General features: G+C 58.0%; 1 protein-coding gene across 4 annotated transcripts in view; it reads right to left on the bottom strand.

Annotated features, from left to right (window-relative positions):
* Window positions 1-14,970, bottom strand: part of GFRA2 (GDNF family receptor alpha 2) — an 83,728-nt gene extending 68,758 nt beyond the window's left edge. The window contains exons 1-4 of one of the 4 annotated variants that reach the window (XM_072796377.1): window positions 14,897-14,970; window positions 13,837-14,311; window positions 8,386-8,700; window positions 2,573-2,656 (exon numbers count right to left, since the gene is read on the bottom strand). In XM_072796377.1, coding sequence (XP_072652478.1) covers window positions 2,573-2,656; window positions 8,386-8,700; window positions 13,837-13,876 — 439 coding nt within the window. In that variant the 5' untranslated portion in view covers window positions 13,877-14,311; window positions 14,897-14,970. Of the gene's footprint in view, window positions 1-2,572; window positions 2,657-8,385; window positions 8,701-13,836; window positions 14,612-14,896 lie in introns of those variants that run through there. The other 3 variants (XM_072796378.1, XM_072796380.1, XM_072796381.1) reach the window with 3 other exon arrangements.
* Between the last annotated feature and the right edge of the window lie 1,519 nt (window positions 14,971-16,489).

Genomic DNA, 16,489 nt, shown 5'->3' with positions numbered 1-16,489 from the left:
GCCCTCAGAGCCCAGGGATCCAGGGTCATGTGGGGCCCAGTTTCATCTAGGCAGCAGGTAAAGGAAGCTGATTCAGTGAGCTGAGACCTGATAATTTCCTCACTTGTCAATATCCTTATCCCACAGAGTATCTAGTCCATCACATAAAGATTTTCTGCTAGAAAGATGTTTAGTGGGATTCCAAGAAGCAGACCTCTGACCTTCAACCTTCAAGGAGCAAGCCTAAACTATTTCTTTATTGGAGAGAAATCCAATGGCTCCCACCCCTCCAGCAGTACTCAGCCGGCACAGTGGGAACCAGGTACATTGGGGTGGCAGGGCATCCCCACTATGGCATCACGTGCTGAGAATATTCTTAACCTGCATCTGGGCCCTGAGGCTGTCTCAAAAGGAGTAGCCCAAGGTGGAGTTCTACCCAAAACCAATGAGGATCATCTCTGAAGTCTCCATTTCATTCACTACCACCCCCAACCACCACCAGGGCCCAAGGGCAAATCTAGATGGTCACCCTTTGGCCAATGCCTCCTTTCTTGTGGGGTTCTAGGATTTCTCCTCCCAGGTACCTATGTATCCTCCCACATCAGTCCTTAGATATAGTCCCATATACTCTCAGTGGAACCAAGTGAGGAAAAATTGGCTCCTGAGTAGGCCTAAAAAAAAAAAAAATTAGGTATTCCTTGGCATTTGCTATGGACTAACTATATTGTGCCTACCAAATTCATATGCTGAAGTCCTAATCTCCGATGTGACTGTATTTGCAGACAGCTTTTAGGAGGTAATTAGGTAAAATGAGGCTGTAAAGGTGAGGAGGTAAGGCCACAGCCAATAGAACTGGTGTCTTTAAAAAAAAAAAGAGCTCGGGATCCCTGGGTGGCGCAGCGGTTTAGCGCCTGCCTTTGGCCCAGGGCACGATCCTGGAGACCCAGGATCGAATCCCACGTCGGGCTCCCGGTGCATGGAGCCTGCTTCTCCCTCTGCCTATGTCTCTGCCTCTCTCTCTCTCTCTCACTCTCTCTCTGTGTGACTGTCATAAATAAATAAAAAAAATTTTTAAAAAAGAGCTTTCTCACTCTCTCTCCCTCTCCTGCCCTCTGTGCCACCCCTCACCCCACCCTGTGAGGACACAGGGAGAAGTGGCCATCTGCAAGCCAGGAAAAGAGCTCTCACCAGAAACCAAAGCCTCTCAGGCTTTAATCTTCATCTTCCAGCCTCTATGAGATAATAAATTTCTGTTGTTGAAACTCCCCAACATGAAATTTTGCTATGGCTGCCAAAACAGATGAAGACAGTATTTCTCTACAGAGTATTGACTTTTCTCCTTAGGGGGGCAATAACAGGAAAGAAAGTTTGAAAACAGTCTCCTAGGGAATTCTTCATTTGAAAGGGTTTAGGGTCTCACTGGAGAGTCTTTCATTTCACAGTTTTAGAGTGCTGCTTCTCAACTGGTAGCAGTTGTGCCCCCAAGAGACATTTGGCAATGTCTGGAGACATTTTTGGTCGTCACGACTCAGTGGGTTGCTACTGGCATCCAGTAGGTAGAGGCCAGGGATACTGCTAAACATCTGACGGTATATGGGCCACAGCTCTTCCCACAGGATAGAACTACCCGGATCAAAACTTCAACGGTGCTGTTATTGAGAACCCATGGTTTAGAGCAAAAGAAACTTGAGAAGGCTTCACATACTGCCACAAAACTTCCTAGAAACCTCAAGTCTGGGGCCCTGTACCATAACAGGCCCCCCTGGCCACCTCTGAGCACCAGTGGTGGCTTCAGGAGCAGCTCATCCCCAGGCCCCACAGACCAGTTCCCAAGACTGGAAGGCCCTCCCCAGGGCCTGAGCAGGGGCGGCTGCCCTGGGCCCACGGGTCTCCCAAATGCCAGAGGGAACAAGCCAGGAAGAGAGAACCAACCAACCCATCCGACTCCTAAAGCGGGACCACGGCAAGCAAAGTGAGAGCTCAACACAGTCCTTCTCACTCCCTGTGCAGGCCGGGACATGAGTGGCCCGGCACTCAGAGGCCTCTCAGTGGAGTTCAAGAAGAAGAGCCCTTGGTGGAAGGGGAGTCCCCAAGGGGAACAGAGAGTGGTAATACTACCACCCACAGCCACGGCTATGGGCTCCTGTCGGGGCCCCGTGCTGTGCTGCCCAGCAGCTCTCTGAGCCCTTAACAACCACTGGCTCATTTTAGACCTCATGACAATCCCACTGCACAACTGAGGACACCGAGGCATAGAAAAAAGTTGAACAACTTGATCAAAGTAGAACTCCAAAGTGAAAGAGCTGAAAACTGGAAAGGAGGACCCACAGGGCAAGATCAGTGACAAAACAGGAGAATGACAGCAGGTTTCAGACTCAAGACCTACTGCATGGTAGGCACATTCTAGTCAATTCCCAGAAATGCTCCACTCCACACACAACCTCGGGGTGGGGTGGGGTATTACGGGTTTCTTCTTTTACAGATGAAGACCTGAAACTCAGAAACATCAAGGGGCTTGCTGGTGGAAGGCAGAGCCAACTGAGGGCCAGGGCGCCTAGGAGGACTGCGGAGCCCCTAGCCCAACTCCACTTACCTGAGAAGATTGAAGCAAGCCTGAAGATGTCCGAGAGGCGGGAGGTCACCGGCTCATAGGGTGAGGCTTCGTAAAACTCCTCACCTGGAAGAGAGAACCGGCGTCAGGCACAGGCTCACCCTCCCTATGGTGCTAGACCAGAGCAAGCCACCATGGAAATACTGACAATTTCATACAGGTGAGTTCTTTCTCTAGCGGTCTTCCACAGCAGCTCAGTACTGCCAACATATCCCTCTCTTGACCTCCCTGCATGTCTAGCCCTCTTCTAAGCCCCTCCAAATGCTTCTGGAAAGAAAGCACCGGGGAGGTGGACAGCCTGCAGAAGGCCAGGTATAAATCACAGGATTCGAAGCCAAAGGCGCTCTGAGGCCATTTGGTACAACTTCCCCACTTCACAAGAGGACTCTTGGGTGGCCCAGAGAGGTAAAGCCACCTGACTGAAATCACACAGCTACTCACGGCTGAGCTAGACCAGACTCTGGTCTGTTGGCCCTCACACCAGCATTCTCTCCCATCACACTGGGTTGGCTCTGCTCAGGCCACCCAAGGGCACAGAACTTCCTCTTTGCTTCCCATCATGTCATCAGAAGAGTCTGATTGGAGGGGCCGAAAGTCTGCTGAGTGGAGGCCTGACCCCCAGCTTGTCTGACTGATCCCCACCTCTGCACTCCCTGCCGGGCCTCCCCACCACCTGCTGCTTCTCAGACCTCTCCTGAAGGCTTCGGGATGCATCAGAGCCTTGGTGAATGGAAAAGCAAGCGAGTGACAGGAGATAAATGGCACAGGCATGCCCTGGAGACCCACCACCTCCTCATCAGGACTCCCGCCCCTTCCGCCAACACCTCAGCGGGAGAGGAAATATCCTCTTGAGACGTTACTGTGAGGAGAAATCAATGAATAATCACTCAGACTGTGTGTGTGTGCACGCTGCAGGGGCGGGGGAGACAAGTGATGACCCACAGTCTCACACGCTGATTTCCTATCCACCCAGGTCCAGCACCTAAAGAAGCGCACATGTGTGGTGGCATCCAGGGGGGGGCCACCTGCAGGAAGGTGCCAGCCATCTGGAAGAGGGGACTTGGAATCTGCCCATAAGGGGCTCAGGTCACCCAGAGGCCAGCACTCAAGGTTTATCCAGCCCTCTGCTGGTTCTCAGAGCAAAGCCCCTGTCTGCTAGGTATAGCCCAAAATGGCACAGACCCCTAGATGTTCATTCTCCCCCTGGAGAAATGACCCCCACCCTTTACTTCACCTCATAGGAATGAGCACCCCTCATGCCCTACAACACCCAGCACACCGAATGAACTATGCACAGTGGGTGCCCCAGTCACACCCACTGACTGCCATCCAAATGGTACGTATCCTTTCAGGCCACTCTCCAATCCTACCTTCCCCAGGACTATCCAGGCCTGTGCCATCTCAGTGTCCTCCATTCTACCCACAGGCACTGGACAAACTCCGGGTGGTGGGGTGACCAGCCACCGCTATCTGTTGGGGCCAAATAATACAAGAGCTTAGGAGACATTTTTGTAATAAAAATGATGTTATACCAAGCCCTCTAAGTGCAGGCACCACTGAAAGTGTTTTAGGTGTATGAACTCGCTTAATCCTCTTAATTTCTCTATGAGATAGGCGCTATTCCTCTCCCTGTTTTATTGATAAAGAGCTGGCCTGAGGTGGTACAGAGATGTTAAGTAACTGGCCCAAGGTCACACAGCTGGTAAATGGCACAGCCAGGTTTCAAACCCTGGCAGTTGGCTTCCGAGTCCAAATACTTAACCATCACGAATACGGTCTCCAAAATTAAAATTAAAATTTTTGTTACTGAACCAAACTTCGAAACAAGTATTGCTGCTGTTGAACTTCCCACAGGGGCAGTCTTGTGCTAGCTGGACCGCTCCCCCAGGCTAGGGCCTGTCCTTCCCTCTTGCATTTGGCAGAGCTAGGCACTGGGTGCCCATCAGCTAGTATGACCAACTGGGGGGCTGACTGTAGTATGATCTGGGGGGAAGCAGCCTCTTCCAGGACGGGATGGGAGAAAGGCCCACCTTATTTAAGTTAACTCATGCTGTCTGCTGCTGTGGCTGAGAAAGCCACAGCGCAGTACACACCTGTGGAAAATCAAGACACCTGGCCACCAGGCATCCTGGCAACCACACAACCAGACGGACCAAAAGCTAGGATATCAGATCCCTAGGCCATGACCTGTGGGAGAGGCCTTTGCTCTTCACATCTACAGTATGAGAACGACCTGAACTTCAGTGCCACCCTTGGAGAAGGCAAGAAGCCTGGTCTCCGGTGCCCTGCGCAGCTGTCAGTGACAGCGCCACCATGTAAATACTGGTGGTTGTGGTATGGCGACAGAAGGAAAAGCTGAGCCCCAGACCACAGGCTTTCCCTAGGGCAGTGGAAAGGGGTCTGGGTAAGGAGTCAGGGACCCTGGTCCCACCAACCCTTCTCTGGCACTTTAGTTTCCCCCATCAAAGTGGGACAGAACAATCTCTAGCTCCTTTGCAGTTGGGACTGTTTAGGAACTCAGCAAAGCCACATTCCTGCCACCGCCAGCTCTGTCCACAGCTGAGGTCCTCAGCCTCTACACAGCTCAGCCTCAGGTGGAGGGGGAAGGTAGGGCCAAGCCTCCAGGGGAATCACCCCCGCCAGCAGGGGTCGGCAGGGGCCAAGGAGAAGCCACAATCAAAGTCCAAACCCACACAGATCTCTCCTCTCCACAGTCCCCCCACCCCGCCCCAGGCCCAAGCCAGGTTATTAAGTGTTATTAAGGAATAGGGAGGAAGTGCTTACAGCGTCCCCCAGGGAGACCACTCATCCCACACCGTGAATAATTAACTCTCAGGTGGATCCTGTCACTCAGAGGAACATTACCTGCTGTTAAAAGGCCTCTCAGCTTCCCCTAGCCAGCCCTCGGCAAAAACTACCTCCAGCTCTCAAGAGCCAGGAATGGGGGTGGATTCCGAGGAAGGACGGGGGAGGGGGGGAGTGGACTTCAACCCGCAAGCCAGCTCAGGCCTCTCCAGTCCGGCATTCCTGGTCTAAAGGGCCTTGAAGGCCACAGCGCAGTATGCACCCTAAGGCCCACTACGCATACCATCATCATCCAAACGCCTCACTGCCTGGCTCCGACCAGCAAGGTCCTCGGCCTCTGACGCCGTGATGCCAGAGGGAGCCACTCGGGTGACAGGGTGCTCAGGTGGCCCACCCGGCCCTTCTAGCTGGCAGTTCCTCTGTCCCCCCCGCCTGTGTGTCCTGCAGCCCTCAGCAAGCCCACTCCAAAGCAATGCCCCACCTCCCCCGGGTTGAACCTGAAGGCCGTGGGAAAGAAAATAAGAATCTAAGGACCCTGGTCCCACCAACCCTCCTCCTGCACCTGAGCTTCCCTCCCACGGTGGGGTGGGGGGGGCCTCAGGGCCTCGGTTTTCATGCACTGGAGAGGCCTCCTCCCCGTGAGGCCTGCTCCTCACCCAGCAGAGAATAAAGGACACGCACTTTGTGGCACCGTGTCCCTCTCTTTGCTCACTTCCGCTGCCAGGACTCGAGGTTGCTAGGAACGGGAGACTGATTCAGAGGAATTACTTTGCTATTAACGGTGGTGACACTGTTCATAATTACATGCCAGCTTTGCTCCCGTATTCAGGGCATATTGGAACCATCTTAGCCGCCGGTCAGAAAACCCTCGTTCCCCGAGCCCCCCCACCGGGTCCCGGTGTCCTCCTTCCCCCCAGCATCCTGAGGCCGTGCTGCTCCTCCACGTCAGCTAACCAAGGGCCCGGTGCCACCGCGCGCCCCTCTCTTCACCGCAGCACTTCCATCCCACTACCCGCCTGCCTTCAAGTTCAAGCTGCCTGACCCTCTCACATCTTAAAAAAAAAAAGTCATCCTTTGTTCTCTCCTCCTCTTCACACTAAAATTCTAGCCATTGTCCACAGTCACCCTCCCCAGCTCTCATTCCCTCCCCAAAGCAGGCCTCTCCCCCAGCACCCCTGCAGAGCTCACCACGAGGGCACAGGGACACACTGCCCACCCTCTCCTGCTCGCCAGATGGACTGGGGACTGCTGACCCTCCTTCCTTCCTGGTTTCCTGCTGTCCCTCCACCTCTCTCCCAGCACCTCCCCCTCCACACACCCTTGCAGGTCCCCCTCCCCCACCCACCCATCTTTAAATGTCAGTCATCCCCAGGGGCTCTGTCCCTGCCCTCCTCTCAGTGTACGTCTCCCAGCACACTTGGCCCCCATGCCAGGGACAGGCTGGCTGATGGCAGCTCCTAAATCCCTATGTCCCATGTTCCTTCTCCACCTGGGCTCCAGCCCCATGCCCCGCTGTATGAGGGGCATGGCCAACGAGAACCACATGCCCCAAAATAAAGGCAGCATCTCCCCGCCCTCCCGTGATACGAAACCTTCTCTGCTTCTTGTGAACCAGCCGCATGGCCTACCCAGTTGCCCAAAACAGCAAACTGCCCTCCTTGACTCCTCTTTCTTCACCAAGACCTGTTGATTCTACTTCCTGAGAGCCCCCCTCATTCCTGCCACTGTCCTCAGCCGGCCACCACTACTCCTGGCCCGTACCACAGCTGCAGCCTCCAATCTACGCTCCTCACTGGAACCACGTAAACACCACCCTGAAGCAGAGATCGCAAAGACTCCCCTTGCAGGGCTCCCTACTGCACCCCAGGTCCTGCCCCCACCTCATCCCCCACTCACTTGACTACACTGGGTTACTGCTAGGTCTGCAAGTGAGTTTGACTCCCTCCTGTGGGCCTTTGCCCAACCTCCCCCTCCACCTCCCACACTCTTCCCATCTCTCTCCTGGTGTAACTGTAGCTCAAACTCCTTAGTCTCAGCTTAGAAGCTGCCTCCTCCAGGAAGGCTCTTCAGATTTTGTAAGAAGTTGCCTTGGGGCTACCATAGCACCAGTGCTTTCCAACAGCACTCGTGTCGCCAAACAACAAAAAGCCCCTCATTTATCTGTATTGCCCCTCCAACTAGGAGCTCCATGAAGGCAGAGGCTACCCCAGCTTGTTCTCTCAAGTGTTCCCACAATGCCTAGCAGATGATAACCTCTCAATAAATCATCATTGAATCAATAAATGAGCATCCGACCGAAGTGGCCAATCCTCCTGCACTGTTTGCAAATTCTCCCTCTGAAGTCTGAAGGGAGAGGATACAGGGGAGTGGGGTGTTAGCGGAGGGGGCGGTTACAGGTTCCACCCTGGGACCTGAAGGAGCCTGCTGCCCACACACTTCTCTGAGCTCTGTAGAAGGTATCTGGGCCAGCCCTGGGGTCAGGAAGCCACCTGAAGAGCAGGCCCCGTGGCAACGGGAAGAGCAGAAATGGGCCTGGCTCAGCTCAGAGCCCAGGCCTTTGGAGAGTGGCGGGGGCTGGTTTGCTTCCACAGCCCTGCATGCACGTGACCCACACCAGCTGCCTGGGTACTCCTGCCTCCCCTTCTCTCTTACCACTTCACAAGTCCGTCCATCCATCCATCCATCATCTCTCGGACCCCCTACTCCCCTCCTTTTTCCAGCTTTGTTCTCCTTCTCCCCTCACCAGCCCTCTCACCTCCCCAGCTATTATGCAGCCTCCTCCTTCACCTCCCTTGGCCACCTCCGACACCTGCCCTCCCAGGTGGGCCAACTACTTCCTCTGTGTTCTCAGCTCTGCTGGCAGGGAGCAGTGGAGAGCTGGCCAGTTCCATCCATTACCAAGTCTGCCCCAGGACCTAGGTCCCCACGCACCACTCCCCTGTCTTCCCCCCAATCCCACCGCGCCCCCCTGGAGGCCCAGCAGGGCTTACCCTCAGTCAGCCCCAGGTGGATGCTCCAGTAGATCTGCAAGCACTGCAGCTCCTTCTTCATGCCCCGCTTGCAGCGACAGTCATACAGCGGGCTCTCCTGCAGGACCTCCAGGGCCGCCTGGCACTCCTTGTTGGCCAGCATGGTGTTGCGGTCCCGGCCGGCCAGGCACTGCCGCAGCGTGCGGTAGCGGGAGCTGCAGTTGGATTCCGCCGCACACAGCTCATTGGCCCGGACACAGTCCACCGGGGGGCGCCAGCCGTGGAGCTCGGGGCCCTGCAGGGAGGAAGGGCTGGCCAAAGAGCGGAGGGTCTCGTCTGGGTGGTGGGGAGGGAAGACAAGCATGAATGAGGGCCGCCAGGACCTCCGATCCAAGCTGCAGGCCTGGGGCTTGGGCCCTGCTGGGAACTCCACACCCGTTCCACTCCAAAGCACACCAAGGCGACTCAGTGCTGCCTTCCCCACGGCGCAGCCGAGCGAGCAGAGGAAGAGCTATGAAAGGATCCCAAGGCATCAATGGCCCTCCTCAAACCCAAAGGAGAACCGGAGCTGTCCCTGTGCCCGGCTCCACCAGCTTCTCTTCGGATTCCACACCGCCACCCCTCAGCCCCGGGCCCAGGGCGGAGCACAGCAAAGCAGACCCTTGTGCAAGAGCACAGAGGCTCAAAACACCCCGAGGCCAGAGAAGAATGCCACAGCCTCAACCAAGAGCTGGGGGCCGGGGTGCGGAGGGGGACTCTGGCTTTCCTGCTGCCCAAACCTCCATCAACCTCAGGTCCAGCCAGAGGTCCAAGCCAATATGCTGGGTTCAACTGGGAAAACGGCCGAGAATAATTTTACTTTCCTAGTCTGTTAGGACCTTAGAGGACCACAGCATCCAGCCCCCCATTCTACCCTGGGGAAACTGAGACCGAAAGAAGGGAGATGACAACTCAAGGTCACACACAGGCTGAAAGGGCCTCTCAGACCCCTGGCCTGTCCGTCCTGAGTTCTCAGACTCTATGAGAAGACCCCGAGAGACAAGCCTGACCTATGGCCTGAGGCACGCCCAGAAGGGAGCAGTCACCCCTTTGCAGCCCAGCCCTCTTCACCTTCCAGTCCAACTGCACCTGGTGGATACCTGAAAACGTGCCTTCTGTAGCCAAGTCCTACCCCAGCCCTGCCTAAAGAAAAAGTGCTGCAGGCAAGCCTGCCGAGCAACTAGATTTCCTCCGTGTATGTCCACATGGGCCTTTCCCGTATCTCTCTCTCTCTCTCCTCTCTCTCCCCCTAGCACCTCCTACTTCTCTCTTACCTCTTCTCTCCACCCTTCTCTAAAACCATCTCCCCCAGTCTCTCCTTTTTTTCTTCTTCTTCTTCTTTCCAAAAGCCAAATAATAAGCCAATTGCAAAAGAGAAAGAGCTTCCGTCCTCGGACTCTGGCCTTGCACCTGGAGCCTCATCTCTCCAAAAGTGAGCAAGCGGGATTTGGGCCACCCTTTTTACCCACCACCCTCAGAGCATCTAAACCCACAGTCCTCTCTGAAGGAAGGGGCTCAGGGGGGACAAAGGGTCCAAAGTGAAGGGTAGGGAGGGGCTCACTTGGTCCCATCAAAATCAAGCTCCCAAAATGGTTTCCTCCAGACACAGGCATCTCCTTAGTCTCCCTGTCCACTCCAGATCCTGCCCGAGAAAAAGCCCTTCCATAGGCCAGAGCCAAGACTGCCTTTTCCAAGACCCAGGAGTGACCTGGGCTGGAAGGCTCCGTCCATTCCATTCAGCCCAAGGCACAGTGAGATGCTAGGCCAGAAGTCCTCTCCCCAGAATCCCACAGAATCCACCCTCCCCACCCCACCCCCCATCCCTACCCAGAAAGGCCACTTCTCAATCCTTCCCCCTGGAGGCCCAGCTCAGGGGGGGAGCTACCGTAGGGAGACAGCGACACCTAGAGGCAGAGCCCTGCAACGAGAGCGTGTCACTCCCGACAGCTGCCAAGGGGAAGGACTCCACCACCACTGGAGAAAGGAGACCTGCCCCACAAGAAGAGGAAGTGGAAGAGCAAGGGGTAGGCCAGGAGTGGAACAGGCCTAAGGACTGGAGCAAAAGATATTCCTTCTCCCATGGGGCATACCTCTGCCTCGGGACTGGAAGAGCTGAGGGCTGGGGGCAGGCCCGAGAAGAATCTGGCATGGGGTGTGGGCACCAACGGTGGGGCATCTGCCTGGGCACCAGCTGGAGAGGTGTCCTCCGTCCGAGCCGAGGCAGCAGCTTTATTTCCTAGCTTCAGCAAATTCCTAGGTCCCTGAGCAGGACTCAGGGCATCTGGGCCACCCAGGAGCAGCTGAGCTGACCCAGCCTCACTTGCACCTGCTGCCCCCACCGAGCCAGCCAGCCTGCCTGCCTGCTAGAACCTCAAGAAGGACCCAGCCCTGGGGCTTCCAGACTTTCCCCCAGCGTCCCTGCATCTTCCTCCCTTCCCACCTTGACTGTGCCTGAGACGGCACCATCAGAGACCGATCCAGAAAGCAGCATTGTGGGCAGGTGGAAAGGTCAGCACATCGGCCTAAGGCGCTGGGGCGATAGGGTACTTACCCAGCCTGCCCCACAGGTGGGGTCCTCCTCACAGAGCCCTGGGCTCCTGTGCCCAAAGCAAGAGCTTCCCTGATCCTGCCAGCCAGCATGTGTGACCAGGGCAGGAAGACACTGCAGAGAGCCAGTGTATCCTCTCACCAAACTCTCAGGCTGCACCCATCCTTGGCTCTTCTGCTTGGCGTCACGACCCTCAGAACCAATCACGCCCGGCCAGAGAGAGAAACAGCTTACTGGGAGCTGTTCTAAATTCTAAAAGAGTAAAGGTCAGCAGGTATCCTGCTGCCTCCCAGTTCTAAATCAGGCGAAAACTCAGATCCATCCAAAAAAAGACATGCAGAACAGTTTCTAGAGACAAGGGGGACTAGGAGACTGCACAAACGTCCCCACAAGAGTGAGGATGCACATTAGGACACCAGTGGGCAGCAGGCCTCTGACCAGGCCCGCCCTCCCACTTACTTTCCCCATCTCATCTTGTTCTCTTCCTGGGTATGTCAACCCTGCAGGTCAGGAGGACTGGGCCAGAAAGGCCACCTGCTTTCCAGAGTTCACTCAGGTGAGGGGAAGAGCACACAGAAGACCCATGCTCCTGGCCACACACTTCACCGTGTCCCCTACACACACACACACACACACACACACACACACACTGCAACTGCTACCCAATCTCCAGCCCCACAAAATCCCCCCAAGCAGAATCTCCAACCAACTCCCAGCTGTAGGCTCTGTGCCAGGAAAGTGGTTCCGAGGCGGAAGTTCCCTTCATACCAACCCATCCCTTCCTCCTTGGCTAGCTGACCTAGAGTCTCCTAATATCCAATGGTCACTCAGTTAAGCCTTCCCCCAGCTTTGGAAAGGGGGATCTCAAGGGAAGCAAACTGAAGGGCTTTCAGCCAAAAGACTGCTGACACCCTGCTCTGACTCCTCTCACCTTGGCCCCCAGGGTCTCAGACACTGTGTGCATCACACACACACACACACACACACACACACCTGTATTGTGAGAATGAAGTCCACTCCGCATCTCAGCTGAGAAAAGCCTGCCTGCAACATGGGGTTCCAGGCCTAGCCAGTACCAAAGGGCCCATACCGCACTTCTCCACCTTAGGACATCAGAAAGCACCTCTGGGGTACATACACAGCTCAGCAGCACGCAAGAAGGCTGCTTTTCCTGAAATACAATTTTCTTTTCTTCTTGGCCCCAGAAAGCTGGGTTTTCAAACCAGCAGTGAGAGAAAAGGTCAGGTTTTAGAACAATCCCTCCAGAATGAGAGTCCACTTGCAGTAGGTTGCCAGGAAGAGCTGCAGGCTCCTAGTGGGCCCGGAGCACCTACCCAGCTTCCTTCCTTCCACAGCCCCTCCCACTCTGGAGAGAAGCTGCCTCTGGCTTAGCTGGGGCAGCACCTGTGAAGGCCACACCCTAGGGCAGGGCAGGGCACCCCCCCCCCCAGAACTAGCGCTTCTGGGAGAGGGCAGAGGCTAGGGGTAGACATAGGGTCCAGCGCCCAACCAGGATTGACTCAAATCCCCTATTCCAGCCAGAAGAGCACTTCGTAGCCCACCCACCTCTTCTTTCGGTGATGGACACCTACCCCCTCAGGCCTTTCCTTCTCCCCTCCTCCAGGAGGAAAAGGGTACACTCATGACCCAGAGAGACAGCCTGGCTCACCACAGGCTGACAGCAGGCCAGGGTGGCAGGAACAGCATCCACGGCAGATGTGTGCTCCCTCAACACACTCCTTACCCAGCTCCCTCTCCAGCGCACCTACCAGGGGCAGCAGCCTCACCACCAGGGACTCCGGGTCAGCACAGGGCCTCAAAAACACCTTCTTTCTCACCTCCACTCCCAGAATGCTCTCTCTATATACACCCATTTCCCAAGCAGCTGAAATTTCACAGAGCACAAAAGGGGGCCAGGGGCTGGGAATTCTGGGTGGGAAAGAGGCTGCCCTCGGGTTCAGGAGCGCCAGGCAGCCCCTCCTCTCGGCCCTCGGAGGTAGGGGCTTACAGAATGAGCAGTGGTCTTTGTTCAGATCCCTTTTTTTTTCCATCACTCCTCTCCCTCTTCACCCAAGGAAGAAAACTTTGACCTCCCTCCCGCCTCCTCCCATGAGCTAGGACAGGGGCCCCAGGAGGCCAGAGGTGGTGAAGGATAGGTAGTCAACGGTTGCTCGCCGCCCTCCACTCCTGCCCAAGCCTCTGGCTCGGCAAAGGGTGGGGAGAAACTTGCAAAGTGTTGTCGGGAGTGGGGCCACTGGAAAAGGGTTCGGGGAGCGGGAAGCGGGATGCATTTCCCAGAGGCTGATTGGCAGGTGAGGGGATGGCTGCCGGCGCTGCCCGCACAGATGTCCAAGCAGGAGATCCTGGAGAAACCCACGCCGTCCAACCGGGTCGATCCGGGAGCCGACCAGAAAGATGGAACTGGCACGAATTTTCTCCCCGCGACACACAGGTTCTCCCCGCCCTCTTCCCTTCCAGATGAAGAGTTGGAATTCTTTTTTTAAGTTGCCGCAATTTGAACCCATTATTTTAAGAGAAATGAGTGCTATCATTGTGCGTGAGTAAGCGAGTGTGCCTGTGTGCGTGCGTGTGTGCGGCGGGGGTCTGGGTGTTCCAAGTCTCCTTCCCAGGCCCCCCCACCCCCCCAGCCTCGCCAGCCAGCCGCGGTTCTGGTCCCCGCGCCCCCAGCCTGGCCGCCCGGGCCCGCTCGCTCCGGCAGCGCCCGGGCCCGGCTCGCTCCGCGGCGCGCTCTCCCCGCCGCTCTCCAGCCCGCGCCCCGCTCGCCCCCCGCGTTCCCGGGCTCTCGCCGGCGCCCCAACGCGCGGCCCCGCACGGCCCCCCAGGCTCCGGCGGGCGAGCTGCCCTCCCCGCTCGCAGGTACTCACCTAAAAAGAAGAGGAAGCAGAAGACGTTTGCCAAGATCATGTTAAATAAATCCCACAGTTTTGTGTGTGTGTGTTTTTTTTTTTTTTGTCTTTCTCCCTTGGGTAAAAAAAAATAATAATAATAACAACAACAACAACAATAATAATAGCCAAGCAGTGATAATCAGCCCCAAATCCAATGCGGAGATGCCAGCGAGTCCAGCCCGGTGAAGATCCCGAGTCCTGCGATGCTCGCCTCTGGCTGGAGGGGGTGGAGGGGGGGGCGGTGGGCTGCCTCTCAACGCCCCCCTTGCCCACTAAAACCAAACGCACACGTATATGAGGGTTTATCTGCTTTACGAGCCGACCGCCGGGTGCTCCCTCAGTCCTCCCCGCCGCCGGTCCGGGAAGGCGCGAGTCCCCGCGGGTCCAATTCCCCTGCGCTTCCCAGGAGCGGGCTGGGGAGGTGGGGAAGAGGCGATCGGAGAGTGAAGGGCTGCAAGAAAGCAGCGAGGGTGGGGGTCAGAATAAAATGCAAATAGGAGAGAAATCCACCGACGGGCGTGAGCGCCAAGAACAATCCAGTGGGAGCTTCGAGGACCAGAGCCCGGAGTCGCTTCTTTCGCACCAAGACGAAGAAAAGATTCAAAAAAAAAAAAAAAAATCTTCTCCCGCTAACCCTTGCCCGGCTCACTTTTTTCTACTGGAATTCCAGTGACCGTGTGTCTCTGCGTGCGTGTGTCGTTCCCTCTTCGGTCCCTCCCTCCGCTCTCCCTGCTCTCGCTCTTTGCTCTCGCTCTCTCCAGCTCTCCCTCCCCCCCTCCCTCCCTCCCTGCTCCTCCCTCCGCCCGCCCCCTTCCCCCTTCGCGGCTCCCTCGCCGCGGCTCTCGCGCCCGCGCCCCTCTCCTCCGCCCCGGGCTCGGCGCTCGGGCTCCCAGGCGGCCGGCGGCGCGGGGCGCGGGGCGCGGGGCGCGGCGGAGCAGCGACGCTCTGCAGCGGCGGCGGCCACTCGGCGCTGGTGGCGGCGCCGGGAACGCTGGACGAGAGCAGAGCTCCGCCGCCCGCCCTTCCCGGGACTGACCTGCTGCCTCGGCCGCCAACGGACCGGCTCCCCGAGCTCCGGCTCAGACCCACGGAACCCTCCGCACCCTGCTCCTCCCCCCGCAGCGCGCCACCGCCGCCCGCCGCCCCCCGCCCCCCGCCGCGGGCAGGCTGCGCCCTCCCACCCCCGCTGCCCCTGCCCCCGCCGCCTCGGCCCACGGGTCCCGGAGGCCCGGGGAGGCTCAGGCCAGGCCGAAGGACGTGGAGTCCAGGACCCCCCAGCCATCCCGGGGGCGTGGGGGAGGGGCGCTCGACAGCCCCCGGCTGGGGGCGGGGGCCGGGGGCCGGGGGCCGGGGCGGGGCGGGGCCCCACCCTCCCTGGGCGGGTGCGTCCTTGAGCCGGGGAGTCGAAGCCGAGCTTCCCCCCGAAAGCGCAAGGGGAGGGACCCCCCTCCAGCGCCCCCGCGCAGCCCGCCTGCCTGGGTCTAGCCCCCATCACGCACACACGTGTGCTCTCCACGCGCAGCTCGAGAACTTTCCCCGCACGCCCCCCGCGCCCTCGGCCCCCGCACGCCCCGGCGTTGCAGCCCTTCGAGACTCCCCCTTCCCCACTCCTCTCCCCTCCCCTGGCGCGGGAGGAAGGCCGCGGTGCCCGGGCGGCCTGACCGCCTCCTCCGAGGCCGCTGAGCAGCCCGAGGCGCCCGGGAGGCACCGGCCGGGGGCTCGCACCCCACCCCAGCGGGAGCGCCCGAGACCGAGCGGCCAGGGCTCCGTGCCACGCGGGGCGGCCGGCGCTCGGCGGCGTGTTGGGCTCCGAGCTCTCCCCAGGCAGCCGGCAGCCGCCCGCTTCGGAGGCTGCGGGTGGGGTCCCCTCCCCCAGCCGAGAAGGGGGCGATTGATCCATCTGTCGATGGGCCGGGCTCACCGGCGTGTTTTAGTCACGGAATTTACAGTAAACGCCCAGAGGCACCAAAAAGGAAGCGTCTGGCTGGGAAAGGGCTGAAGGAGAGCTGAGGTTCCTGGCATGTCTCGGCAAGAGGGGGCGAGGCGGTGGGCCCCGGACACGCGGGGGGCGCACGCCCGCGCACGCCGGGCACCCCAGTTTCCCTCTCCCTGCGCGCACACACACATCCTCGGCAGCGTTGGAGCTGCCTGCGTGCCTCGGCTTCGGTGCACACATCCCTGTGTTCGGCTCTGCGCACCCGGGGTGCTGGGGTGGGGTACCTCCAGTGCCTTGTAAACTTTACGCGCTACCCCAAAACCGGATCTGGGCTGCATCTAAGGCATATCTGGTGGTGTTTTACCGTGCGTTTTTAAATGAACAAGACTCCAGAAAAGAGTAGATGTTAGAAATCGACCTGGGCGCGAAGGGAGGGGTCACTTACAAAACCAGCAGCCTTCCCTAGTGGAAAAGCTAGAGGGAGCAACTTCCATCTTGCGGATTTAGGCGGGAACTCGGGCTTCCCCAGACCGGGAAGCACAGCGCGGGGCTCCTCCGAATGCCTCTCCTGTTTGGCTGACCCTGGGGCGTAGGCCAGAGCCCTATCTCCTCCCCGGGCCACTAAGTGATGTCCGATGGAGGCGCAGCCCTAGCCAGTTAGTGGAAGACCAGGCCCAAGAAAGCTAGAGCATA

This window comes from Canis lupus, chromosome 24, assembly GCF_048164855.1.
Source record: "Canis lupus baileyi chromosome 24, mCanLup2.hap1, whole genome shotgun sequence".
In the NCBI taxonomy this organism is placed as follows: Eukaryota; Metazoa; Chordata; class Mammalia; order Carnivora; family Canidae; genus Canis; species Canis lupus.
Note: the sequence above shows the minus strand (reverse complement) of the source record. Positions and strands in the feature narration are given on the sequence as shown.